The sequence below is a fragment of the Electrophorus electricus genome, chromosome 3 (assembly GCF_041902795.1).
Source record: "Electrophorus electricus isolate QZ-2024a chromosome 3, ASM4190279v1, whole genome shotgun sequence".
Lineage (NCBI taxonomy): Eukaryota > Metazoa > Chordata > Actinopteri > Gymnotiformes > Gymnotidae > Electrophorus > Electrophorus electricus.
Window position 1 is genome coordinate 21,259,491 of NC_137499.1, and position 12,500 is coordinate 21,271,990.

The 12,500-nt window shown below is 53.4% G+C and overlaps 1 protein-coding gene across 4 annotated transcripts in view; it reads right to left on the minus strand.

Moving 5' to 3' along the window:
- ube2o (ubiquitin-conjugating enzyme E2O) overlaps positions 1-12,500 on the minus strand; it is a 74,460-nt gene that overhangs the window by 53,651 nt on the left and 8,309 nt on the right. The window contains exons 3-11 of one of the 4 annotated variants that reach the window (XM_035531517.2): positions 10,463-10,522; positions 10,152-10,262; positions 9,953-10,050; positions 9,653-9,716; positions 8,638-8,781; positions 8,449-8,558; positions 7,739-7,889; positions 7,475-7,652; positions 6,175-6,481 (exon numbers count right to left, since the gene is read on the minus strand). In XM_035531517.2, coding sequence (XP_035387410.2) covers positions 6,175-6,481; positions 7,475-7,652; positions 7,739-7,889; positions 8,449-8,558; positions 8,638-8,781; positions 9,653-9,716; positions 9,953-10,050; positions 10,152-10,262; positions 10,463-10,522 — 1,223 coding nt within the window. The remainder of the gene's footprint in view (positions 1-6,174; positions 6,482-7,474; positions 7,653-7,738; positions 7,890-8,448; positions 8,559-8,637; positions 8,782-9,652; positions 9,717-9,952; positions 10,051-10,151; positions 10,263-10,462; positions 10,523-12,500) is intronic. The other 3 variants (XM_035531532.2, XM_081710561.1, XM_081710560.1) reach the window with 3 other exon arrangements.

The window sequence follows — 12,500 nt, forward strand, 5'->3', positions numbered from 1 at the left end:
ACACCAGACCCACACACACACACACACCAGACCCCACACACACACCACACACACACCAGACCCCACACACACACACACACACACACACCAGACCCCACACACACACACACACACCAGACCCCCACACACACACACACACACCCAGACCCCACACACACACACACACACCAGACCCCACACACACACACACACACCAGACCCCACACACACACACACACCAGACCCCACACACAACACACACACCAGACCCCACACACACACACACACCAGACCCCACACACACACACACACCAGACCCACACACACACACACACCAGACCCCAACACACACACACACCAGACCCCACACACACACACACACCAGACCCCCACACACACACACACACCAGACCCCACACACACACACACACCAGACCCCCACACACACACACACACCAGACCCCACACACACACACACACCAGACCCCACACACACACACACACCAGACCCCACACACACACACACACCAGACCCCCACACACACACACACACCAGACCCCACACACACACACACACCAGACCCCACACACACACACACACCAGACCCCACACACACACACACACCAGACCCCACACACACACACACACCAGACCCCACACACACACACACACCAGACCCCACACACACACACACACCAGACCCCACACACACACACACACCAGACCCCACACACACACACACACACCAGACCCCACACACACACACACACCAGACCCCACACACACACACACACCAGACCCCACACACACACACACACCAGACCCCACACACACACACACACCAGACCCCACACACACACACACACCAGACCCCACACACACACACACACCAGACCCCACACACACACACACACCAGACCCCACACACACACACACACCAGACCCCACACACACACACACACCAGACCCCACACACACACAACACCAGACCCCACACACACACACACACCAGACCCCACACACACACACACACCAGACCCCACACACACACACACACCAGACCCACACACACACACACACCAGACCCCACACACACACACACACCAGACCCCACACACACACACACACCAGACCCCACACACACACACACACCAGACCCCACACACACACACACACCAGACCCACACACACACACACACACCCAGACCCCCACACACACACACACCAGACCCCACACACACACACACACCAGACCCCACACACACACACACACCAGACCCCACACACACACACACACCAGACCCCACACACACACACACACCAGACCCCACACACACACACACCAGACCCCACAACACACACACACACCAGACCCCACACACACACACACACCAGACCCCACACACACACACCAGACCCCACACACACACACACCAGACCCCACACACACACACACACCAGACCCCACACACACACACACACCAGACCCCACACACACACACACACCAGACCCCACACACACACACACACCAGACCCCACACACACACACACACACCCCACACACACACACACCAGACCCCACACACACACACACCAGACCCCACACACACACACACACCAGACCCCACACACACACACACACCAGACCCCACACACACACACACCAGACCCCACACACACACACACACCAGACCCCACACACACACACACACCAGACCCCACACACACACACACCAGACCCCACACACACACACACACCAGACCCCACACACACACACACCAGACCCCACACACACACACCAGACCCCACACACACACACCAGACCCCACACACACACACACCAGACCCCACACACACACACACCAGACCCCACACACACACACCAGACCCCACACACACACACACCAGACCCCACACACACACACACCAGACCCCACACACACACACACCAGACCCACACACACACACACCAGACCCCACACACACACACACCAGACCCCACACACACACACACCAGACCCCACACACACACACACCAGACCCCACACACACACACACCAGACCCCACACACACACACACCAGACCCCACACACACACACCAGACCCCACACACACACACACCAGACCCCACACACACACACACCAGACCCCACACACACACACACCAGACCCCACACACACACACACCAGACCCCACACACACACACACCAGACCCCACACACACACACACCAGACCCCACACACACACACACCAGACCCCACACACACACACACCAGACCCCACACACACACACACCAGACCCCACACACACACACACCAGACCCCACACACACACCAGACCCCACACACACACACACCAGACCCCACACACACACACCAGACCCCACACACACACACACCAGACCCCACACACACACACACCAGACCCCACACACACACACCAGACCCCACACACACACACACCAGACCCCACACACACACACACCAGACCCCACACACACACACCAGACCCCACACACACACACACACCAGACCCCACACACACACACACACCAGACCCCACACACACACACACCAGACCCCACACACACACACACCAGACCCCACACACACACACACCAGACCCCACACACACACACACCAGACCCCACACACACACACACCAGACCCCACACACACACACACACCAGACCCCACACACACACACACACAGACCCCACACACACACACACACACACACACACACCAGACCCCACACACACACACACCCAGACCCCACACACACACACACACAGACCCCACACACACACACACCAGACCCCACACACACACACCAGACCCCACACACACACACACCAGACCCACACACACACACCACACCAGACCCCACACACACACACACCAGACCCACACACACACACACACAGACCCCACACACACACACACCAGACACCACACACACACACACACACACCAGACCCCACACACACACACACACAGACCCCACACACACACACCAGACCCCACACACACACACACACCAGCCCCACACACACCACACCCACACACACACACACACACACAGACCCACACACACACACACACAGACACACACACACACACACACCAGACCCCACACACACACACAGACACACACACACACACACACAGACCCCACACACACACACACCAGACCCACACACACACACACCAGACCCACACACACACACACACACACCAGACCCCACACACACACACACACACACAGACCCCACCACACACACACACACACACACCAGACCCCACACACACACACACACAGACCCCACACACACACACACACACAGACCCCACACACACACACACCAGACCCCACACACACACACACACACCAGACCCCACACACACACACCACACACCAGACCCCACACACACACACACACACACACACACACACACACACACACACACACCAGACCCCACACACACACACACACACCAGACCCACACACACACACACACACACACACACACACCAGACCCCACACACACACACACACACACACCAGACCCCACACACACACACACACACACAACACACCAGACCCCACACACACACACACACACACACACACACACACACACACACACACACACACACAGACCCCAATGTGCACACACACACACACACACACACACACCAGACCCCACACACACACACACACACACACACACACACACACACACACACACACACACACACACACACACCACACACCAGACCCCACACACACACACACACACACACACCAGACCCCACACACACACACACACACACACACACACCAGACCCCACACACACACACACACACACACACACCAGACCCCACACACACACACACACACACACACACCAGACCCCACACACACACACACACACACACCAGACCCCACACACACACACACACACACACACACACCAGACCCCACACACACAGACCAGACCCCACACACACACACAGACCAGACCCCACACACACACACAGACCAGACCCCACACACACACACAGACCAGACCCCACACACACACACAGACCAGACCCCACACACACAGACCAGACCCCACACACACAGACCAGACCCCACACACACAGACCAGACCCCACACACACAGACCAGACCCCACACACACAGACCAGACCCCACACACACACACACACAGACCAGACCCCACACACAGTCAGTCATATCAGACCCCACACACAGTCAGTCATATCAGACCCCACACAGTCAGTCATATCAGACCCCACACACACACACACCAGAACACACACAGACCAGAACACACACAGACATATCAGAACACACACACAGACAGACAGACAGACCAGACCACGCGCGCGCGCACTCACGCCAGACCACACGCGCGCGCCAGACCACAGACACGCGCACTCACGTCAGACCACACCCACATGCGTATATCAGACCACACCCACATGCGCATATCAGACCACACCCACATGCGCATATCAGACCACACCCACGCATATCAGACCACACCACACACACTCGTCTGTGTGCGGTGTCCTATTAAAAGCTAGAGACACGCGATACATCTGCGGCTGATGTGTTACACCATTCAACCATGACTTTGCTTCCTGCAAAAAATAGATTATCTATTTATTTATTTTCATGTCTAATCCAATATGTTTTCAGAACTTCTCCATCACCCATACTTGTTTTTAACTCCGGTTGACTCGTGTGGCATTATGGGTAGCGTAGAGCTCCTCTGTGTTGGCAGACGACTGCTGGTCAACAGATCCTCTTCAAATTCATACATTGTAGACTTGTAGTTATTGTACTTAAAAAATGTGTAACAGTTTACTTCTATAGATGGTTAATTTGAGCATAAAACTTCCATCTATTTTAGTCTGGGTAGCAAAAAAAAAAAAGAAAAAAGAAAAAACACCTTTTATTGTCCAGTGATAAATTTTTAATTCATCAGTTTAATACTGGAATTGTGAATTTTGTGAATTTTTTCCTGAGGACTTTAGCTGCTAGTTATAGGTTTACATTTACTGCATTTAGTAGATTTACTAAGGTTTACAAATATCTGCACCACAAGGCAAAAATGTACGTTTTAAAAATGAGGTTTGTTCCCATGTTCCCATTAACTACAACATACGTTTACAATAACGAGGTCCGATTTATCTGAGACATGGGCGGGTAAAATTAATAATCCATTTTTAAAGTTTAACACGTCTTCCATCCGCTCCACTTCATTCTACAGGTATGAACTGGCTTTAAAATGCAAAAAGTTCAAATAAGACGTCGTTCCACATCGATATCAGCCACAATGCCGATTATTGGATCTCAAACCAGGAAATTCAGTTGGTGCATTCCTGCTAAAAACTACAAATATGGTGCCTTTTCCATGCCAAACTGCAAAGCACTCCACTCCCAGCACTAACCCCGTTATACATTATGGTCCTTGCAAACGCCACAGCTTGCAAAGGCACTTATTGACATTTCAAACTAGACAGCAAGAGAGCGTGCTCGTGTGGGAGCGATTGATAAACACATTGAAGTGTGTCCAAGCATGCGTGCGTGCGGTATTAAATGTCCCGTCTCAGCTGCTGAGAACATCCCACACCCAGCCCGGATGCTTCCCTACAGTACCACGGCTGCTGTCTGAGCACCAAAGTTCGTGGAAGCACGACAACGCAAAGGGATTAAGATGCGCTGGTCCCAACAGACCCCGAGAGAACGGAGCAACGCCTCTGTGCGATAGGAGGAGCAGCGCCTCTGTGCACGCTTGCGTGTCTGCCCTCCAAGAACCTTGTAGAACTCTTCCCAGTACATCCCTGCCGCTGGAAGGATGAGGTCCACTTCCGCGCTGACGTCAGGCCAGTGCACAATCTTCAAACCCAACGACGCATCCAAGCAACGAGTATTTATCAAGTTTGTTTGCCTTCTTCTCGGCCTGAATGAATTTCTTTCACCTTTCGACCCTTTTTGTTGTCAGATGCCTGTTTTTGTGATTTATGATTCCATATATTTTTTAGATGTGTTAGTGTTTTGTACTTTCAGCAGCGTGGAACGACCTCGAGTCTATACGACAAATACCACCACGAATACAGCCGCCATCATCATCGTCATGGCTTGTTTTGCGCCTGAAGCGTCACTCACCTGTCTCCCGGTTTGAACTCGCGGGAGAACTTGGTCTTCTTCTTCTTGTGCTTCCTCTTCAGGTTCCGGATGGAGAGCGGGATGCTCTTCCTCCTGCTGGGGGCGCTGTGGAGCGAAGCCGTGGAGCTGGCCGAGGACGTGATGGAGCTGGTGTCGTCCGTGTCCTCCACTGGCTCCTCATCCGACTCTAGCTCCCCGACGTGGGGCCACTGGACCTGGGGCCCGTCATCGGGCGGCCGGGGCACGGGCCCGTTGTTGGGACACCGTGAGAAGGGCTCGTCGTCTGCGCTGTCGTGCCAGGGCTCTGCTGGGTGAGCGCGAGCGCACACACACACACACACACACACACACACACACACACACACACACACACACACACACACACACACACACAGTACATGGAGCAGGAAAACGGTCTCAGAAAGCAGTTCATTCTGTTCTGCGCCAGGTCATCAAAAAAAGGTTGCTATGCTTGCCGTCGGCGAGGACCAGACTGGAAACGCTGGTTTATTCTGCTCTCGCTGTACTGGGACAGACACCGAGAAGAGACGGATCTCCAGCTCAGTGAGTCAGGAACTGACCCCTAGCCAGCCTCCTCTGACCTCCCATCCCGGGGGTCCCGAGGGGAAACATCACTCCGCCCAACAATCTGAAAAGTTCTCCCCGTCGGCAAATATGCTCCGCATTCACGCCCATGCCTGCAAATGCAGAAAGCGACCTCGGCTTCCATCTCCGTGGTAACTGCCACTCAGGGAGGACATCCAAGGTAGCGGTGGGGGCGATTGAGATACCCAAGCACCGGTTTGCCAGTTTTCCTGTGACAAACTCCGGCAATAATGGCCTCGGGTATCCACGGAGACGAGAGCAGCTTAGTGATGAACAATGAGCCACATTGAGCAACCATTGTTAAACACTACGGCACTTGCCCTTAGCAGCGACCTCAGATAACCTGGGTGTTCCTTCCCCTACTGCCAATTTTGCTTTATTAGCAAATCCAGGTTTATAAATAAATAAATAAACATGAAAAAAAAAAAACTCCATGCAGTCCAGTCATTTTTCCTCACCGCGGAGCTCTTCACATAACGACCTGACCTTCCCCCTACGCTGCCCGGGGTCGCCAGAACTGAGACTGAAATTCACCATCCATTAAAAAAAACAACAACAAAAACACACACAAACAAGGAATGAGAAGTATTTTATCTGGCAGCGTTTCTAAAACAGAAAGTACACAACAAACCTGAGCTTAAAGCACAACATTTCAGAAGTCTGACTACAAAGGAACGCGGACTGTACTGATCACCGTTAGCCGTCGACTGACTTCCCAAGAACCGTTGCGACGGATCCGTCTGCGTCTGTCCGTGCGCGGTACCTGTGCCTGCTGCCTCCTCCACCCTCCCCGGAGGGTGTATGCTGTTGGAATGCGGCTCCGTGTTCTCCGTCACCTTCTTCCCGGGGTGCTTCTTGAACATCCGCTTCACCTGCCGGAGGAAGGGCAGAGGTCAGCAGCACCGAGGAGTGTCGGTCCAAGGCCCCCCCGTCATCGTCGGCAGGGAGCAGCTCTCACCTTGCGGATCACGGGGTCCTCAGGCAGGACGGGCGACCCCTCCGGCCCCTCGCAGGTGATGCGGGTGGCGTCGCCCTTAGCCGGAAACACATACAGCGCCCTCTCACCCAGCTGCCGCTGTGTGTGGTCGAAGTAGCCGAGGCGCTTCACTCTGAACCCGAGGGAGATCAGACAAAACGGCCGTGAGATCAGAGAAACAGCAAGAGCTGGATTTCTGACGTGTTCATTTTAAATGAGCGCTTTTTAAACACGAAGCTGTTTCTAGGTCCAGACCTCCACCAGCTAACCGAAGGAAAAAATAATTTAACAACAAAAGAACCTCGAGAGGAACCTCAACTCAAAGGGAGATCAAAGAGTGTCCGTCAGTGCCCTCGAGATCAGACAACTGTGCAGAGAGAAACGTGAGCCCCGTAACGGCCCGGTCAGGAGGGTCCGGGACCTCCAACTGCTCACGAGCCAAAAACGTGGAACAGTGAAATGTCATAACAACCGGAGGAATATAAAAGAGACGGCTTGCAACGCTGCGCTGAGGAATCTCCAACAGACACGCGAACCTGGCTCACGCGGAAGGAGCAGTAGCGCGTGCATGACACCAGGGATCCACATGGACTTTGCTTGAGGGTTAAGCATGTTTTTATTTTTTACATTTTTTACCAAAGGCTACAGGTGTGTGTGTGTGTGTGTGTGTGTGTGTGTGTGTGTGTACAAACCTGCAGAGGTTCTCCTGTGTAATGGTGGAGGGTGGGGGGAAGACGCTATCGGAGCCTTGCGGGGAGTAACTCTTCGTAATCCACGTCACCTTGAGCTCCGCCACCTGGACCTGCAACAGACGCTCGGCTCAGCGTGCGGTCCGAGCCTGCGGTACAAAACCAGCCAGCGGGTGTGACGCCTACACCCACCTCCTCCACCACCACACGGAACTTGCTCTTCTTGCTGAGAACGGGCTTCACCCCATACAGCCACTGCACGCTGGAAAAGACCTTAGCCGGCCCAATCAGGACCTGACCCGGGTAGAACCCGTACGCCTCGTCGAAGAACAGCCCCTGAGCGCAAAAACAAGGAGGCGCTGAATTCAGGGTAAAATAACGCATGACCATAAACCCTCAACACTAGTTACAGATGACACGGCTACAGGTTACTCACCGAGGACCTGAACTAATGAGCTACCAGTCGATGCAACCACAAAATCTGTGTTTCTTGCCTCAAGTCCCACATTTTACAGCTAGAAATTTCTCCCGACAGGTAACCATTTCGCCCAAACGGTGGGTCATGTGACCACTGATTGGAAGCTAGCCCCAAAATCCCCCGATCCAACTTCACATTACTATACAGAACGTTGCCTCGTCTGTCGGAGGCGTGCATCCGACGCAACACAAGCGCACAGCCGGTACAGCGATCAACTTGATGCAATTATCCTAAGAGCGGTTGGGGCTACTTATGCACTGACAACATTTAAAGTGCTAAAAAAAGACACCAAGGTTAAGAATCGGGGCACAACACACAATAATGGAGGCCAAGTTACTCTTGAGAAGAACGTCTGCTAAATGCTATAAACGTCCCTGTTAGTGCAAGACACAGCATTGAGAGACCGAGGAGTGTGGCTTCACCTCTCTGAGGCTGCAACAGTTCAATGAGAAGGACAAGCAAGGGTGCCCGAGTTGCCCCCGGCAACAAAGTTCTAAACATGGCAGGAAGCCCCCAAAACCAGTGTGTGAAGTGCCCCAGGGACGCCCAAACTCCTGGCTGTCACAATGCTCCTCATGATAACCGGCATTACCGGCTCTCATCTATAATCTCCTCGTTACAGCCACGACGATGCCGACGTTTCACAGGCCGTTGAAAAGCGGAAGGGAGTGGCGTGGCCGCGGCTCGTCTCTAACGGGGCACGTGAACCGTGTCCGCGCTGACCCTTACCGCGTCACTGACGTGCGGGTAAACATCGTAGAGTTTGGCGCCGTCTTCTTCGCTCATGGAACACCTGTGGACAGACAAGTTAAAAAAACGTTAAAGTCTCACGCGTGCGCACGTAGCACAAGCTAACAAAAAACGCGCGAGCACACAGCCGAAGAACAAGAAGAAAAGGCCCTTCACTGGCTCAGTAACAATTGGGGCCTGCTGAACCACGGCAGAAAAGGCCTCCGTGCACACGTGCACACATGCACACGTGCACACACACACACACACACACACACACACACGAGAGTGGAGCGTTACCGTGCGCCGTTGGACAGCTTCAGGACGATGTGATTGCTGAGGTCGTAAACCTTCCCCAGCCAGAAGTCGTAGACGATGTAGTCGCCATACATGAAGGACTACGGGAAACAAGACAGCAGCGGTTCAGTCGCTTGTACGGCGCGCACACTCCCGATTGGACGAGCGACGGGGCAGGGTCCGCCCGGGCCGGCTGACTTACCCAGATGTGCTGCAGGTCTCGGCTGTTTACAGGGTAAAGGCAGCAGTTGGTCCCGACCAGCTTCACGGCGCATTCTGTGTTGATATTGGTCACGATGCCGCACTGCTTGTCCTGCGGGGAGGCAAACGTGACAGGTCACCCAGCGGTGGTTTACGCTTTAGAGTCAGTCTGGACAAACAGTCGTACACATTTAGAGCACGTGGATTAAATGAGGTCATATGAAACACGAGAGCGATAAGGCACGACCCAGGTGGAGCACGGCTCCGTGTGAGGTGTGGGCGGCAGGTGTAGCTGATGAGGGAGCAACTCACGTTTGAATTCATTCTGCGCACAAAGTCTCTAGGCACAATGGATCGATCTTCAAGTTTCAGCTGAGAGAGAGAGAGAGAGAGAAAGAGAGAGAAAGAGAGAGAGAGAGTTAGTGATCACTGCAGCATGCAATAGCCGTGCCCATCTGACAACGGCAAGGCTCCGTTCGGCAGGAGCTCCTGCCCTTAGCCATCCAGCTAGCATCCCGAAGACTGCCATCCGGCCACCTGACCCACCCCTGCCCTCCAGCCTGCCAGCCCTGCCCACCCCATAGGTCGGCTGTAGCATCTGGTTAACCCAGCAGCTAGAGTGCACCTGCACGTCAGGGCCGGCTGTGCCAGAGGTCAAGCGCAAGGCGGAGCAACATGGAAAAGGAACGGTGAGAAGTCAGGAAGTCCAGAAATCCAAAATGACCCAAAATGACCGCAAAAACGGCAACGTACCAGACAGTGCGGGAAAGGCTGCGGTTAGCGCAGATCACCCCGCGCACCTTCTGGCACTCGTTAGCCGCGTTCATTCATTCCTTCGTTTGTTCGATCGCACGTCGCACCTCTTTCGGCTCCGACGAGATGGCTCCGCTCACGCTTAGGTCTTTCGATTCCGTGGTACGGAACAATCGTGGCAAGTCGACTCTCCGCGAGGTAGGATGGACGACTTCCTCAGGAAGTCTCCGCCGCCCCACGCCTCCGCGGGAATGTCAACTTGAACAACTCAAGGAACAGATTTTGAGTTGCCTTCGGCCATCGCAACTGCGTCTGAGCTAGCAGGTCTGCGTCTGAGCTAGTGGGACCCAAAAAGGGACACATTAACCTTCAGACTTCTTAGTGGTTGCTTCCCTCCTCAAATGTCCGCATCAGCAAAACAAACATGAGGCAACGTGACATGATATTTTAATAAATCACGTACCATCACTCCAGCATCGCGGTGGTTACGGCAGCGTGACCACTAGGTAATTACATCAAGAGATAACGTCTCAAGCTCTTGCATCAAAATCCAATGTCTCCCAAGGTCTCCTGGAACATTTCAAAACGAGCCAGAACTACAGCAGGAAATAAATCTCTCGATCACAGCTCATCCTGGAAGCGTCGAATGACATCATGCTACCCACCCCGAACACGGATCACGGGAGCGGCAACGCGGTGGTGTCATGGCACCCGACATGAAGGGCCCGGCAGGCCAGCGTCGCACCTGACGACTTTCTGTCCAGTCTCTTTGGTGTTGAGAACGTTCCTGAGTTGTGGGAGTGGGGGTGGAGGTGGAGGACTCACTGTCCTGTTCAGGTGTCGCGTGCACACGCGCATTTATTTGTGGTTCTGAGAAGACAGCTTGCACGCAGGACCCAGTCCTGCTAATAACCTGGTGATGTAAATGCACTGAGGCCATCTGTCTTCGTTGGAATAAAGTGTGTGTGTGTGTGTGTGTGTGTGTGTGTGTGTGTGTGGTTGGGGGGGGGGTCACCACAAACATTAGTTAAAAATAAAGGGAAGATTTGTAAATTAGCAGGTTAAACGCTGTGCTATGTAAGGAACTGGGACCAGTTGGTTGTGGGTTATATTGGACGCGCCCGAGACACACAGTTACCTGCCAGAGCAGGTGCCTGTGTGTGATTCAATACTGGGCTGCAGGCAGGATTCGCTACAGCCAACAGCCTGGGCCATGAAACTGCATGTTGTTGAGTAACAACACATACCCCTACATGTGGTACCCCCTTTTGGGGTAGTTTTTTTTTTTTTTTTGCATGTTTCTTCATGAAACATTTCGAAATGTTTCGTTTCCTACACAGACAAAGCAAGGAGAAAGAGGAGCGCTAGTGTCCAAGCCACTGAAGGAGGCGAGGGTGGTTTACCCCCCCAGATAAAGTTCAGATAAATGTTACAATGCAGACAGTAATTCAAAATAATTATGGAAAAAATGTCAAACTCAGGAGACTGTCAGAGCAGTGTGTCTCTGTTAGGATGAACAAATTCTAAAGTTATCAAGAAGCTGTTGATTTTTTCCACCTGATTCGTTATCCTAATAGTCACCAAGTCACATGACACC